Source organism: Carya illinoinensis, chromosome 4 (genome assembly GCF_018687715.1).
Source record: "Carya illinoinensis cultivar Pawnee chromosome 4, C.illinoinensisPawnee_v1, whole genome shotgun sequence".
Classification (NCBI taxonomy): Eukaryota; Viridiplantae; Streptophyta; class Magnoliopsida; order Fagales; family Juglandaceae; genus Carya; species Carya illinoinensis.
Genome location: NC_056755.1, coordinates 11856855 through 11875966, shown reverse-complemented (window position 1 = coordinate 11875966; position 19112 = coordinate 11856855). Strand labels below are relative to the sequence as shown.

The window sequence follows — 19112 nt, the reverse complement described above, 5'->3', positions numbered from 1 at the left end:
ACTTTTCAAAGCCCTGCAAAAAACTCAAAAAAATAAAAAAAAAAATCGTATAAATATTAATGAAATCTATGAGATTATTTAAATCCTTATATAGGCAAATCAATTTATTCGGAACTATATATTTAATATAAAATATTTGCCTGTTAATTTCCTTCAGGGTTAGGTTAAAAGGATGGCAAGAGTTAACTACCTCGTTTCATCGTCAAGGAAAACTACGGCACCCCATAATTACTTTCCATTTCATGCTTTGGTAGTAATTTAAAAAAGAGAAATACCCTAATTAGAATATAAAAATAATTTTATAAATTAACGTGATTTGTCAAAATATAAAATTATTTTTAATATAAAATAAATCTGAAATATCATATCACGAACTCATTTCAATTTATAAGATTATTTTATATAAAATAGATTTAGCACTCTTCATTTAAAAATATTAAATAATTTTCATATAATAATCATTTTTTTCCTATAAGATTTGACCAAGTCAGAAACCATTGTAAAAATATTATTATGAGGAATTGATCTCGATATCTTCGAGTATTATATATGGAGGAACCTCAGAGAATCTTTCACAGTACTACTGACCCGCAGAAAACATGCTTAGGCTGACATTTTTCATGTTATCTTCATTCTTCAGCTTTACCTGATATTTTTTTAGCACCACTTTTTTCTGTCTAGCTATGATATTCCTTCTTTTTCCCTCTTCCTATATGTAAAAAGCAAAAGAAAAATTGTTTGGAAGAAAAGAAAAACTAAAAGATCATCCAATCGAAATCGATCGATAGATGGATGGATGGATCAGTTCAACAACATCTGAAAGTTCGCTGCAACCATCAAAACTAAAAAGAAATCGATGATATTTACTACTGTTATTAAAACATTATCGTTAGGGAATATTTAATTTAATATTACTTAAATCATATATATATTTTCAGTACACACAACTTGTGCTCTAGACGTCTTGATCACTCTACGTGTAGGAGTATAGGAGTATATTCTTTTCTTGACCAATGGCATATATATATATATATATATGGCCCAGAGCTATTAAACCAAACCCTAACCCTAATAAATTAACCCGATCCCCACGTCTTCCAGTTCTACAAGCAATATGGTACGTACCAATGTAGTTTCAACCGTCGTATAGTACTGTTTCTGAGAACTGTATATCCAAACTAGATACCTACCTTCATAAATATTTGTAGTTCAGACGGTTAGCCTGACAGTTAGCTAGGGTTTATGCATGTATTGTGTGTTATTCGTTTAATATAGACAGACATTTGCTAGTTTTAATCAGCTACGTGCTGATTATTTTTTCCTGAAATAGGAATAATTATTACGTTCAAACGATCGATCGTGTCACTCATTGATCAAACCTTCTTAAATATCTTAGCTCGGACGTTGCTTGCGACTTTGAACATGTTATTAGTGTTTTTGGTATTTACTGTAAGTGGGTACTCTCTCTCTGCCAACTACAGACGTGGAGTCTTTGATATCGAAAAAACTTGGCCATCAATGGGACCTATCTCTCTTGCTTTCAATGAAGTCGTTTTCAATGAAGTCGTACTATCCCCTCATATCTATACTGTCTATATATACATTTAAACACATAGATATACATGCTATATAAAATACATGATACGTCTGCATATGTATATAGGGATACATCACTCGAATAATACCGATGAGATGGACCGTTGGATTGATGGGATGTCCTTTGAAGCCTCATTTGTATTTTATACCATAATTTCATCTCATAAAAAGCTACCCCAAAAGTCCATTATAGGATGGAAATAGTGTGGGGTTCGAGCTTCCATTATTATTACATATGTCAGATCTAAAAAGAGTTCATTGTATTTAAAGAGTTCATTGTATTTAGAGAGAGAGCTAAGAGATTTTTTATTTTTTATTTTTAAAAAATTTATTCTAAAAAAATATCAAATAATATCCGCGAGACTCATAAAGATAATTTTTTTTTTTTTTTAATCTCTCATCCGCTCTGGATGTAAAATGTATATGGTGTACGTACTTTGGGATAACGGCTGAAGAATTTAATTAAGAATAAAGCTAATTTGATGCTCATTCGACGTTTATTATACGTATAACAGCTAGCTGCTCTGATCTTCACGTGACAAATATGAATCATTGACAACTGTAGTAGAACGAAAAATTCTTCAGAGATGGTACGAGTGTTAGTGTGTGCATGTCTGGTTGGCAAAATTCTTGGATTATTAAGTCGTTTTGTGCGTACGTGCTGTTCCTTATCGATGAGTTGGGCTTGGGGTTTCTTCCAACAATTCCTATTAAGCCCAAGCCACGGCAACGTCGTATATCTTTGGCAGCAGGATTAATTACATGCACATTAATTCCACAGAAGAGGCCATGCATGCATGTACAGAAAAGAATCACAAAAGGACGAACAGTACTTTTTACCAAAAATTTCCTTTTTAGCTTAGTTTTTTTAAGCAAAAATTTCCTCCCAAGTGAACTGAGATCAACTACCATGCAATATATTAGTTACCCTTACCCGAAGCTACATTCTCTAATTAAGACTAAAAATATATAATAAGTACGAATTAATAATAGTACTCTTGGATAAGGCTTTAATTTTCTATTGTGATATTCTCTACTAAGAGAAGGTTATGCAGAAGTTCTCTCACAAAATTTTGAAATTCTATCTTATCTGATCTTGCATATATGCACTCTCACTGAATCCCTCCACCATCAGTTTTTGATCTCTTTGGTCAGAGCCCACCTAGGGTGGAGGGAGGTTTCTTCTTTCATTCTATTTGGTCGAAACACCTTCTAATTTTCTGATCCTTTTGATCTACAGTAGCTTAGTCCTTAGCTATATGTTTGTCTTTTTTCCTTCTTTTTCAACCAAAAAGTACTTAAGGATTAGATTTGCGGTTCTACCCTCCTTCACCCAGACTACCGTCTTCCTGATCTCCATCTCCTTTCTCTATCTCGCTTCATCTCCACTTGCTCTTGGTTAGTGCGAGAGTCTCGTGCACAAACATCAGACGCCGCTCCCAAACAACCCAACTCCTTTAATCATGAGCTAGTAATAGTCAATATCTAATAGTTCAGAGGCTTTTCTATTTTTTCGTCTTTTGTTTAATTTTTCTTCATTCATTGTTCTATTTGGATGTAGAGAGCTAGTTGTATCAGTTTTTCTTTTACGACAAATACCACACAATTAACCGCCCCCATTCATGCACCACCATATCCAAATTCCCAATCCACCAAACAAAACTGTCTACACACATAGCTAGCTTGCCGCTTATGTGCCACTACATGCATATATAAGCTTTGCGTGCCTCCAGTTCTTAGTGAGACTAGATGCCTCTTTTATTAATGGCCGAAGATACTGTTAAATACATGTCCTTTATCTACTAATACAGTCAAAGAGAATTTAATTGATGGACTATATATATCTCAATGCAAACTTTTTCTGTGCATACGCTATTGTTGTTGGTTATAACGTCTTCTAATCAGCAAAATCGTCTCTTCTAGGTACTTAGTCTATCTCTCGATGATCAAGTTATGGAATTGGAATTGCTAAGTTCCCATGTTTTTCAATTGTTATAATATTTTTCGTTTGCCTTGCAATATAGTTTATACTCCTTTTACTACTGTAATTTTAATTGTATTTTTTAAAAAAGAAAAAGGAAAGATCGAAAAGGAGATCGACCGACCATCTAGAACTTGTAAAAAGCAGCTGCCTTGATTAGAGTTTGATTTGATATTATCAAACCCATTTTAGTCTTCTGTTTTGTTTAAATTACTATAAAAAAGAAACCATTTTGAGTGGCAGTACGTTAGTCTCTGGACGATTATAAATGACTAGTTACTTACCCCCTTCTAGAGGCAAATAAAATTCTATTCTACGATATATTCCCTAAATCAGAATTTCTTCAGCCCCACTCAAAAGAATATTTGTCTCGTGATCTTTTCCTTGTTCTTTTTTGTTCTTTCTTTCTTGGTGGTATCCTCTGATCTGGTGCTATTCCAAAACAACATTAATGCAGCATCCAAACAGCCAAAAAGATGGATACCTACCTACCTAGCTAGCTACCTAATTGAAGTTCTATTTTAGCTGTATATCATTTTCCTTACTAGGAAATTAATTAAAACGTACAATTAAGAAGATCAGAATCAAAGCATACGAATATGTGAAAAGTTCACTCAATATGTTATTAGTTATTTTGTGACATGCCTAGCTAGTGGCAGCTTAATTCATATTTGGAAAAGCGAGTTACTTTAATTTTACTCTTTTTGTAATTAAATCATGTGTGCGCTTCAGTACAATAGCAATTTCCATGCATATTGATCTTCATCTATACCATTGAATTTGTTTTTACTCTTTCTTATAATATTGATTCTTGATTTTATTTATTCAGAAAAAAATTTCAAGATAATAAACCTAAATAAATCATATTCAATCAATCAATCCCAAAAATAATAATCAAAGTACTACTAATTACTATATCCCTTCAAAAGATCCATATATATATAATTATAATATATTAATTAAGAATAAAATTCCTTTTCTCCTTTTATGAATTGTATAATATTAAGTAATTAACAAAAATCAACCATTCGAGTATTGGAAAAATAAATTAGTAAATAAATAAATAAGGAATTCTAATTAATGGAACGTCATATATACACAGTCACATTAGAAATCATACAATAAAAAGGAAATAATAAAATATCAAAGTGTGACTAATTAACTCAAATAAATTAAAATAACAACCTATAAAATAGAAAAATTATAGTAATAGAGAAAAAATAGAAAACGCCGGATGACATTAATGAATTCATTAATTTACCACTTAACTGAAGGTAATTAAATATGACAACCACTTAACTGAAGAAAAAAGGAAGATAGAAAGAGAGAAATAAGTTATCATGCATGTTCTTAAATTTAATTAATATTGGTAGGGTGTAGTACAGTGCCAGTACTGTAGCAAAAATGGAGATTTAGGGAACTTAATTGTATATATGGAGTCTATGGAATGTAGCTTTTGAGGGATATTTGTCTGAATTTGGTGAATATATAATAGGGTATAAGAAAACTGCTGCATGCTGGGAATTCTCATCGGCCAAACTGTATGTACGTGATAAAACCTTTGAAATACTGCATATATATATATATATATATATATATATAAATATATTCTATCTTGTTAACTGAACAAACAGGCCGGAAAGCTAATGATCATCATGTGGGTCAAATTCACAACATATCAAAGCTGAAATTTCATGGTCGAAGATTACCTAATCCGAAGAAGCTGCAATATTTTTAATTAGTTCTGTTTCTGGATTGCTTAGGTATATGATTAGACACCACTAATTAGCTTCTTCTCTCTTCTATTTGTCTCTTTTCATTTGACTTTAAACGCTAAATTGCACCAAATGAATGCAACTTCTTATATATAATGTCATTGAGTATGTCAACCAAAACGCATGCAGGTGAACAGATCGATTATGATGGCTTAGACGTCCCAGGCCAGTTTATTTCGTGATTCCTTATCGATCACTAGGATATTAAATTAATGTTCAATGTTGAAAGAAATCTTCTGTTCAAAGGAAACGTGTGTATTGTGTATTCTTGATCAATATTAATTGAAACTTCAATGTTGAAAGGGTGGTTAATTAATTCGGTTCCCTTTGATTCCCTCCTCCCGCCCCTTGACTCTTCTTCTCCAAAATTCTTCCCACAAGTTCGCGTGGTCCGTCTACCAAAAACTTAAAAACATGACAACCTGTTACATTCATGATCCAAACTAATTACCAATTTACCATATATGAAGAACCAAAACGTCAGGAATTAGCTGTCAGGTCCATTTAAAGCACGTACAAATAAACTTCGATCTATATATAATGTCATCACATCAATATTATATAATAATATTAATGTGATAGCTGCATGATTGGCTTCTCTTGTTTTTAGTTTCTTTTTTCTAAAACCTAAACTTAATCAATGGATTTGATACGAAAGTGATATAAAGAGAAGCTATATTAATCTTCATGATCATGATAAGCATGTAATCACGATTAAGGAGGAGAATTTCAATACACGTTGCCCCACCCACCCCACCCCACCTAGCAGCCCCAAAAAAGTGTCTATTTTTCACTCCCCCTCCGATCTCGATCTCCTATTTCGCTAAGAATTTAAGGGAAAGTTTCAAAGGATGAATTGAATAATCATAATGATTCTTTTATAAGCTAAATTCGTCTTGTGACTGATTCCCAGCTCATACGTAGTGTAGGGGGATCCCTCATGTCTACAATAAACGTATATTTGGGGGGTTGTTTTGGGTAATAAATTTGGTGTTCTAGGCCGACACAGCTCCCATTTTCTTTAAAATATTATAAATAATGACGTGTATTTATATTTTACCATCAAGAAGAGGGGGGAGTCTTCCACAGCTCTTGTAAAAGTCTACATAGAATGGTGGTCCAGTAATGTCCTGGCTCAGAGGAGAGTGGTCCATAAATTCTAGTCAAATCTAGTGGCAGAATTTGACCTTTGACTTGTCTTCCATGTCTGCGACGCCTGATCCATCTCATCTCTGAACGTTTAGTAAGCTGGCAAACCTGTCAAAATTGGGACAGAAATACTTTATAAAAAGTATGTAACATGCAAGTCAAGTCGGTGTATGGTTTAAAAAAATAAAATAAATATACCAATAATAATAAGATATGCAGATTAATGTTTTTTTTATAAGGATATTTCAATTTGAAGAAATAATTTAAAGTTTTTCAAGAATTTATTTATTAGTATTTTTTTGTTTGTGTTTTTTAAATTTTCCGGCCTGGTTCAGTTTCTATTTTTTTCTTCTAAGGAGAGGCCCAAGATGCTCTTGTTATTCCAGCCCAATAAATGCGAGCTCTGTTAAGCCCGAGCCCGAGCTTTGCCATGGAAGATTGTTAGTTAATCATGTGTTCTATTGGACCGACGCATGCTTTATATACTCTTAACACGTAGCTGCCATGCAACTACGTGTTCCCAGCCCATTAAAAAACCTATACCCAGTCCGGCCGTAGCTTCTGTTTGGGTCTGAAGAAAATCCAGCGACACCTATACCTTACAGTATTAAGAGAATCACAGAGAGAGAGAGAGAGAGAGAGAGAGATTATGTCAAGAAGTTCGGTTCGCAACGGCTACAACAAGGTGGCACGTATACTTGGAAGAACAGAAAAACATAAAAAAAAGTTTCCGGTTTTGGAAGATCGCCCTGTGGGACAAGAACATGCAGAAGAAGCTGTCGAGGAACATGAAACCATCCATAGCAACATCAAGAAGCTTGTAAAGGAGTGCAAAATCTACAGATGGAACCCCGACCATCCCAACAACAAGCCCCACCTGCAGTCCTACTTTGTCAACCTCTCCAACTGTGGCCCCACGGTACACTACTACTTTTGGTCATGCTTGCTTAAAATTTTCTGTTTTGTTAAGTTGTATTGTCCGACCAGAAACAAGATAATTGAGTTTTGTCTGTTGATGTTTCGGTGTTCTAATCAAATAGGTGGATGTGAAACTTTGTGTAGGTTTTGGATGCATTGCAGAAGATAAAAGCAGAGGATGATCCGAGCTTGATCTACAGAAGGTCATGCAGAGAAGGAATATGCGGGTCATACGCCATGAATATTGATGGGACCAACACTGTGGCATGCCTCAAGCCCATTGATGCAGAAAAAATGATATTTGCAATCGTGGTTGTACAAACGGCGTACAGTTGTTTTGAAAAAAATGAATTAATATGAGACCTACATGAAAAAAACTAACTTTTTAATCGTAGACCCCACTTTTTTTCAAAACGATTGCGCGGCGTTTGCAATTTCACAACTGTATGTAGTATTGCTCTTAATGCATACATGACTTCCAAGGCCACCATTGTAACCCCTCTCCCCACATGTTTGTGGTCAAAGATCTCGTCGTTGATCTCACCAATTTCTACCACCAATACAAGTAAGATTATATATGATCTCAACTACTACTATTTATTTATTTCATTTCATATCGTCTTACCAGAGTCGAGAGTTTTAGAAATTTGTTACATTTATTTTCATTCTTTGATTTTTTTTTCCTTCCTTATTTTGGGATTTGTGGGATTAGTGATTGTCACAATTGTTTTGGAAAATGATATTGCAGTATTGAGTTTGTAAGCGTCGTGTAATCACTTTAAGAAAATAATAAATATGAACCCACATGAAAAAAAAAAATTTAATTATAAATTTTACTATTTCTAAAAGTAACTGCATAATGCTTTCACACTTTACGATAAGACGTAGCATTATTCTTTTTTTTGGGGTCAGGTGGGATTTTTCTGAAGAATTTATTTGGGACAAAAGGCCAGGGTTTTTTGAGATTCTGGGAATTAAGTTAATATTCATTCTAGGGACCAAGTTTCAATTTCTTTTAGGCGGCATATAATTTTTATGGACCAAGTTATTATGGTGGTGAGAGATAATTTTTGTGATCAAATATAAAGAGTAATATTGCAGTACGTACGGGAATGGAATGCACATTAATTTATTAAAATGATCACAACATATTTCTCCATAAAAATTTGAACAAAAATATATGTTTGGAAATTGAAGTAGCATGAAAATAATGTATTCCGAACTCAAAATACACTTTATTCTTAGAGCTAATTTTCTACTCAATCGCAAATATTGGTGGTAAGGTGGACATTGCAATATTACTAGCACTCAAGCCTAAAATTGTGTTTTTGACCCCAATTATAAGTCGGTTTCATCTAAATTGCAATGTTTCTCAAATGGCATGCAATTGCATGCATAGATTCACAGAGCCATGGCTCAAGGCAAGAAAGGCACTGGAGGATGGGCAGGGATACAAACAATCACCCGCAGACAGAAAGAAGATAGACGGGCTGTATGAGTGCATATTATGTGCTTGTTGTAGTACTTCATGTTAGATATATTAGCTTTGATAAATCAGTATCTGATCAAGATAAATCTGTTACAGCTGTTACTTAGTTGTTGTTATAGTTATCTAGTAAATTATTGCAGATTTCATTTGTATTTTGTTAGTGTTTTGTTAGCAGATGTTTAAATATTTGAATACTTGTATCTATTTAGATAATGTAATTTAAACTACTCTATACTTATATATATATATATATATATATATATGAATACACTCGTACAACTGGTGATCTATTGAGTCAGACTTCATTTCTCTTATATTTTTGACTTGGTATCAGAGCAGTAAATTGCTCACGCAACTCGATCCTATATGGCCTCATCCAATTCCTCTTTTGTTATCTCAAACATTACCTCTTTGGTTTTTGTCAAACTAGATGGAACCAATTATCTAAATTGGACTACCCAATTCATTCCTGTGCTTAGAAGCCATGACTTACTAAGCATTGTTGATGGGTCAGAAATCTGTCCATCTCAATATCTTCTTGATTTCACTAAGAAATCTACTTCTGATCTCAACCCAGATTACTTGGTTTGGAAAAAGAAAGATCAATTTATTTTGGCATGGTTAAATGCCACTCTCAGTGAGAAGATCCTATCCACAGTCTATGGATTGACAACATCCAAACTGGTTTGGAATACATTGGCTAGTAGATTTGCTCCTCAGTCCAAATCTCGCATTTCCCACCTCAAAAGACAGTTTCAAACTTTGCAGCAGGGCACTAAAACTTTCTCTGATTACTTGATCCTTGCCAAAAATTGGTCTGATCAGCTCATAGAAGCAGGTAAAGCTGTTCATGAGGAAGACTTGATCTCCTATGTCATCGGGGGTCTTAATAATTCCGTTTATAATCCTTTCATCACATCTCTTCATTTTGCCACCCAAGACAAACCAATTTCATTTGATGATTTTCAAATTGAATTGCTCAATTATGAGTAATTACTTGAATCTCAAAACATGACCCTTCCCAGTGATGGCACTCAGTTTGCTTTCTTTAGAAACAAACCAAAGTTTAACCATGGCAGGAAACCCAAATACCCCACCTAGCAAGGCAAGCCTTTCAACTATAATTGACCTTCTGCCAATTCAAACACTAGCAACTCCTCCCTTAAGCCACAATCATCCAGCAGTCCCTTCACCTCCAACAAAGTCCTACCATGCCAAATCTGTGGCAAAAGTAACCACGAAGCCCTTGATTGTTATCACATGATGGACTTTACTTACCAAGGTTGATATCCACCAGCTCAGTTGGTAGCCCACACTCATGGCACACAAGAAGTCGAACAGCCTTGGTATCTTGACAGTGGTGCCAACAATCACATTACTTTTGAATTGGACAACTTGACCCTGCAACGCAATGATCAGGTCACAGTGGGCAGCGGAGGAGGTCTGCTCATCACCAACACTGGTTCTTCTATGCTTCTTAACTCCAAAAATAAATTTCTTTTACACAATATCTTACATTGCCCTAATGCATCTTCTAATCTTTTATCCATCCAGAGATTTTTCAATGACAATAACTGTTACTTTGTGCTCACATCATCTCATTTCTTTGTAAAGGACTTACAGAACAAGGAAACACTTCTTCAAGGACAGAGTGAAGCTGTACTTTATCCCATGTATCTCAAGCAGCTGAAACTCAAGAAATCTAATCCTAAAGCTGCTCACATTTCCTCTTTCACTACATTACAAGGTGTCAAAGCTCCGATCAATATTTGGCATTCCAGATTAGCTCATGCCTTCAATCAATATTTGGATCTCCCCAATTGCTTCTATCAGTGGATGTAAACTTTATGTTATATTTATTGATGATTTTTTCAGATTTACATGGTTGTTTCCTTTGCAATTCAAATTTGATGTATTCTCCTATTTTCTTAAGTTTAAACAATTGTTTGAAACTTAATTCTCTGGAAAAATCAAACAAATTATGACTGATAATGGTGGAGAATACCCCTCCACTGATTTCAAAAATTTCCTCTCTACCAATGGAATTGTACATAGGCTCACTTGTCCTCATACTTCTGAGCAAAATGGAATTTCAGAGAGAAAACATAGGCATATTACTGACATAGGTTTATCACTCTTAACTCAATCCCATCTTCATCATGTTATTGGGTTGATGCTTTTCTCACTGCCATATATGTCATCAATAGGCTTTCTACACCTGTCCTTAACAATGAGTCACCATTCTTCATCTTTTTTGACAAACCACCAGATTATTCATTCTTAAAGACATTTGGTTGTGTATGTTACCCTTTGCTTAGACCTTATAAAACCCACAAATTAGCATTTAGAAGCACCAAGTGTGTTTTTCTCAGGTATAGCTCAAATCAAAAGGGATATCGATGCTTGAATTTAAATTCTCAGAAAGTCTACATCTCCAGACATGTCATCTTTGATGAATTGAATTTTCCTGCTTCTGATACAAGGGCTCCAGCTGTTGCTTCCTCACCCTTGCATGATATTTTTCCCTCATCTGTTAGTGCCTTACAATCAGGTTCTTCCTCTAATTCCTTTTCTCCTAATTTAGTTTTTTCTTTTCCTATTATTACACCTCCTACATTGACTATCCTAACCACTTCCCTCATCTGTCTCACTTGAGCCTAGTTTTTCCAATGACACAAACCCCCCTGCTCCACATAATGCTTCCATCTTAGAAACACAACCTGCTCCTTCTCCACTTGCTCTTCATACTGATCTTATCTCTGCAACCCCACCTGTTTCATCCTCACCTGAGCGCCAACTTCCTTCACCTAATTCCACTCCTCTCACCACCATAAATCTACTTACCTCCTCCTCTACTAAAATCATCACACAATCCATGACCAACTCCTCCAAACCTAAACAATTTCTAGACTACCATCTCTACTATTCCACCAAATATCCTCTCCAAGCTCTCTCTACCATCACTTTACCTTCTGAACCCCAAACCTATAAGGGAGCAGTGAAAAACCAACATTGGCTTGATGCTATGAATGCTGAATCCAATGCCCTCATAGCCAACAAAACTTGGACTTTATGTCCACGACCTTACCATAAGAAAATTTTCAGGAATAAGTGGGTGTTCAAGCTCAAACAAAAATCAGATGGGAGTTTTGATCATTACAAGGCCAGACTAGTGGCTAAAGGATTTAATCAAATTGATGGAGTGGACTTTAATGAGACATTTAGCCCTGTTATTAAACTAGCCACAATTAGATTGGTACTAGCATTAGCTATTCATCATGATTGGTTTATCAAACAACTTGACATCTCTAATGCCTTTTTACTTGGTTTTCTTGAAGAAGAAGTTTACATGGAACAACCTAAAGGATTTGAGGATCCTCATCTCTCTGATCATGTGTGCAGATTATATAAGTCCATCTATGGACTCAAACAAGCTCCTAGAGCTTGGTTTTTGAGATTGTCACAAGCCTTACTTGCTCTCGGGTTCAATGGCTCCACAGTTGATACATCTCTTTTTACATTCCATTTGAATAACATTTTTGTTTATATGCTTATTTATGTTGATGACATAATAGTTGCAAGTAATTCATTTTCTTCCATTGATCATCTTATTACTTACCTTTGTACTGAGTTTGCTGTCAAAGACCTTGGTCCCCTTTCTTATTTTCTGGGAATTCAGGTTACAAAAACATCAGAAGGTCTCCATCTCAGTCAAGGAAAGTATGCTATTGATCTATTGAATTGCACAAGGATGACTGGTGCTAAACCAACTTCCACACCTTGCACCTCAGGTTCAAAACTTTCCAAATTTTCAGGGGATCCACTCAATGATCTTACTGAATATAAAACTTTGGTGGGAGCTTTACAGTATCTCACACTCACTAGACTTGACCTATCCTTCAATGTGAACCAACTATGTCAATTCTTACACTGCCCAACCACTGATCATCTAGTAGTAGCTAAGAGAGTGTTGCGGTATCTAAAGGGCACCTTTCAGTTTGTTCTAAACTTCAACAAGGGCTCATTGCAACATAATGGTTTTTGTGATTCTGATTGGACGGGATCTCCTGATGACAGGAAGTCCACATCTAGCTATTGTATATATTTTGGTCCTTACCTTATTTCTTGGTCAGCCAAGAAGCAACCCGTTGTAGCAAGATCAAGCACAGAAGTGGAATATAGGTCTATGGCATTCACTGTGGTTGAACTCTATTGGCTTCGCATGCTCTTTCAAGAGCTGCATATACCACTAACTAGTGCTCCCTGCCTATGGGTAGATAATCTTGGTGCTTTGGCTCTATCTTCTAATCCAGTATTTCATGCCCGTACAAAACATAACGAGGTAGATTATCATTTTATCAGGGAGAAGATATTTAATAAAGACATACAAGCAGGTTACATCTCGACAACAGCTCAACCTTCAGACATTTTTACAAAGGGTCTAACTTCGGCCAGATTTTTGCTCCTTCGTGACAAGGTGATGGGAAGATCAGGGGGATGTTAGATATATTAGCTCTGATAAATCAGCATCTGATCAAGATAAATTTGTTACAACTATTACCTAGTTGTTGCTGTAGTTATCTAGTGAATCACTGTAGATTTCATTTGTATTTTGTTAGTGTTTTGTTAGCAGATGTTTAAATATTTGAATACTTGTATCTATCTAGATAATGTAATTTAAACTACTTTGTACTCATATATATATATGAATACACTCGTACAATTGGTGATCTATTGAGCCAGACTTCATTTCTTTTATATTTCTGACTCTTTGTGCCCTTCCTACTGGTGGAACCCAGAGGAGTTCCTTGGGTCTGCTGCATTGGTACAGGTCTATCGATGGATTTGTGACAAGTATAATATTATATCTCTTAATAATCAGTAAAAATAGAATGAATATAGGTGTTACTTATATAGCTTGAGTCTCATCTTTCTGACTAAAATTGACTCTGATACAACTTATAATTATGACCTAAAAATAGATCAATGCCTTCTTTTATGCATTGTTTTCATTGATTTGTTTTCTTTTGGCAGTCGGGATGACTTCACGGATGAACGATTGCAAGCATTGACAGAGGATGAGAAGAGATTATATCGATGTTGAACTATTAAGAACTGCATGACCACCTGCCCCAAAAGCCTCAATCCTGCAGATGCCATTCACCAGATGAAATTTAGGCATCTGCTTTCTCTGCTTGTGGAGAAGTTTGAGAGCTAGCGAGTGATTTATTATATGGAGCTAAGAAATGGTTGACAGTTTTTTTTTTTTTCACTCTATTGAGTGTAAAGCCATCAAGTTCAAATGTTCAATGATGTAATCAAACTCCTGAAGTCGCGTAGTTAGGGTTGTGACAAGGTACAATCCATCTTCTTCTACGTATAATCCTTCCCAGAGACAAGTGCATGCAATAGACTCGATCGAGGTTAACAAAAAACAAAGAGTCTTAGACGAAATTGTTCATTAATGGAGTAAAATGTACATAAGTGCCAGAACTAATCCGAACTTGCTTTGGCATGGATCTGTGGGCTTTCATGTGGCAATGTGGCAATGTGCTCTATTTGTTATTATTTTTTTTTTCAAGAGATTTCATTTAGGAAGTTAACCTATATTACAAAGAGGGTCTTACCCATTATGAAAGTCTAACAAGAATGGTGGGATTTCTATTGAAGGGATTTTTTCAAATTAGTTATTGAAATATGTCCATTATGTAATGGAATGTGAGCATCGATTTTGAGATCGATGTATCTTGACCGCTCTCCATTCTTCAAGATCTTTTAGCAAGAATTTGGAGTCTCTTACTGCTCCTTCTGCTTCCCAGTTGTTTTCTTTATGAGGTTGGTTTATGCTTTTGATGACATTTGATGAGTCTCTTTCTATGATGAATTTTTTTATCTGTCTCGAGCATGCTTTTTGTACTTCTATGTAAACTGCCATTGCCTCTCCTTAATTAGGGCCAGTATTTAATATAATTTTGGTTATCACAAACTGTATGTCTCCCCATTTTGATCTGCAGACTACAACTGATGTCCTTCATTCCTTTCTTATTGCAACATCAAATGTGATTGAAAAACATGTCTTCTGATTCTGGTGGGTTCCATCTAGGGTTATATTCTTCAGCTTTCCATCCCCATGTTTTGTAATGTTCCTGATATATATCTATGGTTTTTTTGACAAACTGTTCTACTGCTAGGTTACTATCATTATGAATTTTCTGGTTTTTAATGAACCAAATATTGTCCATTACCAAAACAGCAAATATTTGGAATTGATGAGCCTTTTTGTATGAGACATTGGTGCTCTAATTACAATGAGGGGATTAAATATAATTAAGGAAAAAGTTGGAACATGACCCTTATCTCATGAAAATATTCCAAGATCATGTACCTGGAGAATCGTGTGAATTTTTTATTTATTTTTTAATTTTTAATAATTTTATATATAATCGTAAAGTGTGTAAATGCTGTTTGATCACTTTAAAAAAAAGTAAGATCTATTATTAAAAAATCAGTTATTTTTCATGTGAGTTTTATGTTTTATACATTTTTTTTAAAATAATTACACAACAATTACACAATTTAAGATTATAAATATATATATATATATATATATATATATATATATATTTTCAGTCGAGTCATATAAGAGTCAAGAAAATAGATAATATAACAAAATTTCGGTTATATATAATTGCTGATTTGTTTCCGTTGACATATCTGTCATATGTAGCTGGCCTCGGATGTGGGGTGCCCAAAAAACACAACAGCGTGCCCCATCTCTCTCTCTCTCTCTCTCTCTGTGTGAATTAACGAAACAAAAACATATATAGCCACCGGGCGCCAATTAGGGGTCTAAAAATTTAGAGATCGTCATTGAATCCTAGACCGAGTCTCTTGCTTTCCATTTTTCCATCAAAGAATAAACACGAGAAACAAAAAGAATCAGCAAGAAGAATACAAAATAAACAATAACAATAAAAAAATAAAATAAAATAAAACACAAGGAATGAAGGTCAACTATTTCATTTTAATAAAACATTAATAGACCTGTTCGTAATATTATTTTTCTTTTTTCTTCTCCAGACTGTCATATCATGTCATCTGATTTTATCATCTGATCCGTAACTGAAAGATGCAGAAAACAATGAGAGATTGTTTTCCGTGATCAGCTGCTCCAAGAGGTCCTGCAGATCATCTACCGGGGCTAGGCCTGTTGCAAATTAACCTCACTTTTCACACGTACATTCAGTCTTTCTTTTTCCTTTTCGTGATTTTGTATTCTCTAACATGTAAATTAAGACCCAGTTCAATCCGCTTTCTTTGACGTTGCATTTGAAAGCCATTGTCTATTTTCTCACTGTTGGCAAAATACCACAAAATCATTCTGCTTTATCGTACAAGTACTACACCGTCGACAAGGATTCGGCAGAGTACTTGAGAGGTGATTACAAAAATGGAACAGAAATCGCAGGAAAAGCAATCGCGTTGTTGTCTATTAAATGCAGTCTTTGGGCAACGTAGTTTTTGGCCAAGAAGAGCTACCTCCACCGGCTCGATTCCAGGCGTAAATGATCCCAAGACACCGGGCACTCCAAATTCAAGGAGGAGACGAGTTGGCTCCGATGACAGCTCGATCCATGGAACCCCATCTAAGGCCGCAGAATCGTTACCAAAACCGGTGGCAAGACATACCCAAGTTCCTCACCAGGCGCCTACTGTGGATTACCAAAATCATGGCAGAAGACCCTGCAATAACGAAGCTGCAGGAGTCGTGCCCTCATCAGCCGCAGGCTTAAGAAAGGCAACTCCTTGCCAAGGATATATTAACCAAGGCAAAAGGGTGCCAAAGGACGCCATTGGAATTTCTGGCGAGCTTGAAAGCATTATCGTTGATCACCAAAAAGGTCAGGGCGGTGGTAATCTTGTTCGGGCTTCGTCGAGCAATGTCATGATTTTTGGCAATCTAGGTAACTTGAGGAGACCAGGAGGAGGAAATGTGAATTCGTATAATGTTGTTGATCATATTCCCAAGACAGCAAGAGAAGAATGCCCGGTGCCCAGAGGAAATTACGCAAATAGTGTAATGGGAATTAATGTGGTTAGAGGTGCTAATAGAGAGCAACCAGATCCCCTGTGCCGGGCTATCTCGACTAGAATGGATCCAGAGACATTGAAGATTATGGGCAATGAGGATTACAAGAGTGGAAAATTTGCAGAAGCCCTGGCTTTGTATGATGCTGCCATTGCTATTGACCCCAATAAGCCTTCATACAGAAGCAACAAAAGTGCGGCATTAGCCGCTCTTGGTAGGCTCCTTGAGGCAGTTTTTGAGTGCAGAGAAGCTATCCGCATCGAACCTCAATATCATAGAGCTCATCATCGTTTGGCAACATTATATTTTAGGTAAAAAAAAAATTACTTTTAACTTGACAATGAGTTTCTTTCTGCAAGTGGTCCAGAAACATCTTAAACCTTTGATCCTAGTCTTCCATTCTTGGCAGTACACACAATCATTCTTATATATATATATATATATATATATATGTATGTGCATACAGATTAGGGGAGGCAGAAAAGGCCTTGTATCACTTCAAACATGCAGGACCAGAGGCCGACCAAGTTGACATTGCTAAAGTGAAAACGCTTCAGGCACATCTCAACAAGTGTACCGAAGCTCGCAAATTGCGAGATTGGAACACCCTGATAAAAGAAACAGGAAGTGCTATATCTGCAGGTGCAGATTCAGCACCACAGGTGAGCCATTAAGTCATAAAATTCCTACCCCTTGTCTTCTTAATTATGCTATTTTATCTGCGCATGCCATTGTGAGTGTCAATTTGTAACTCATCGACTGGTATTTATATTTGGTAAAAAAGATATTTGCATTCCAAGCGGAGGGCTTGTTGAAGCTTCGTAGGCACCAAGATGCGGACGAGACATTGCTGAAGGGTCCTAATTTTGAGGCTGACGCTTGTACTAGATTTCTCGGGCCGATTGGCAGCGCATATTTGTTAGTCATACGGGCTCAAGTCGACATGGCTGCCGGCAGGTTAGCTTCCTATACGATTAAAACCATAGTCCTGCTCATGCTGTCTGTTTATTCACACTACGTATTTGTATTTGGAAGCAAGTCTTCATAAAAGATGATCGATCGATCGAGATTTCTGTATCAATTTAAGCAGCCATGGAACTAGCACATGATGCACGCATGTACTTTAGATACGACAAACCATCGTTTTAATGGTTTCCAATGATCCCACAGACTGGACGATGCATTGGAGACAGTTCAAAGAGCAGCTCGCCTTGACTCAAACAACAGGGAAGCGAACGTTGTGATGAAGAAGGCTAAGGCTGTTGCAGCAGCTCGAGCAAAAGGGAACGAGCTTTTCAAGGCATCAATGTTCTCCGAGGCAAGTGCTGCATACGAAGAGGGACTCGACCATGACCCATACAATTCAGTGTTGCTGTGCAACCGAGCTGCTTGCCTGTCCAAACTTGGCCAATTTGAGAGAGCTGTGGGGGATTGCACCGCTGCGCTTAACGTACGCCCCTCTTACAGCAAGGCTAGACTAAGAAGAGCCGATTGCAATGCCAAGGTACCGACTCTTTTATCCTTAACAACTACTACTAACAAAACGAAAAGTCGAGATCAGTTGTTCTTGATTACAATCATACTCTTCTACTGCGTGATTCCTTTTTGTGACAAATATAGTAGGGTGTGATTTACAGCTGGAAAAATGGGAAGCTTCGATTCAAGACTACGAGGTCTTGTTGAAGGAAACACCGGGAGACGAGGATCAGGTGAGGCAAGGTTTGTTAGAGGCCCGGGAACAGCTCAAGAAACAACGTGGTGATCATTGATTATATATTAAGACTTGCAAGGCATCAAGTTTAACGGAGCTTACTCGATCGGTTGTCACCTTCCTTCTCCTATGCATGAGAGAAAGCTTGACCAATTAATGGAACGAGAATAAAGAGGCCCGGCATCAGAAAATGAGACAAATGCGTGCCGAATCAATAGGAAAGGGCAAATAAACAATGCGGCCTTGATTTTGAGAGGAACCGAGAAAAGCTGGAAGCTTTTGATGAATTCAAATAGATCATACATACTTTTGACCGTTTCTGTATAGTTCAACCCGTCTACTTTTTTTTTTTTTTCTTATATTTAAAAATTAATATAAAAAAAAAATAGTAACACTCTCTAAAT

General features: G+C 36.0%; 2 protein-coding genes across 2 annotated transcripts; both read left to right on the top strand.

Annotated features, from left to right (window-relative positions):
- Window positions 1–7061: 7061 nt before the first annotated feature.
- Window positions 7062–7808, top strand: LOC122307638 (succinate dehydrogenase [ubiquinone] iron-sulfur subunit 3, mitochondrial-like). Its single transcript, XM_043120649.1, has 2 exons — window positions 7062–7420; window positions 7564–7808. The coding sequence occupies exons 1-2, from the start codon at window positions 7151–7153 to the stop codon at window positions 7777–7779; spliced, it is 486 nt and encodes a 161-aa protein (XP_042976583.1). The 5' UTR covers window positions 7062–7150; the 3' UTR covers window positions 7780–7808.
- An 8106-nt stretch (window positions 7809–15914) lies between these two features.
- LOC122306646 (inactive TPR repeat-containing thioredoxin TTL3-like) lies at window positions 15915–19034 on the top strand. Its single transcript, XM_043119088.1, has 5 exons — window positions 15915–17308; window positions 17464–17659; window positions 17782–17954; window positions 18168–18501; window positions 18635–19034. The coding sequence occupies exons 1-5, from the start codon at window positions 16359–16361 to the stop codon at window positions 18764–18766; spliced, it is 1785 nt and encodes a 594-aa protein (XP_042975022.1). The 5' UTR covers window positions 15915–16358; the 3' UTR covers window positions 18767–19034.
- Window positions 19035–19112: the final 78 nt, after the last annotated feature.

Bases quoted from the DNA above. Each gene is read 5' to 3' on its own strand.
- LOC122307638 (XM_043120649.1), top strand. From the start codon at position 7,151: ATGTCAAGAAGTTCGGTTCGCAACGGCTACAACAAGGTGGCACGTATA. The intron at 7,421-7,563 runs GTACACTACTAC...AACTTTGTGTAG, and splicing joins TCTCCAACTGTGGCCCCACG to GTTTTGGATGCATTGCAGAA.
- LOC122306646 (XM_043119088.1), top strand. From the start codon at position 16,359: ATGGAACAGAAATCGCAGGAAAAGCAATCGCGTTGTTGTCTATTAAAT. The intron at 17,309-17,463 runs GTAAAAAAAAAA...ATGTGCATACAG, and splicing joins TTGGCAACATTATATTTTAG to ATTAGGGGAGGCAGAAAAGG. The intron at 17,660-17,781 runs GTGAGCCATTAA...TTGGTAAAAAAG, and splicing joins GTGCAGATTCAGCACCACAG to ATATTTGCATTCCAAGCGGA.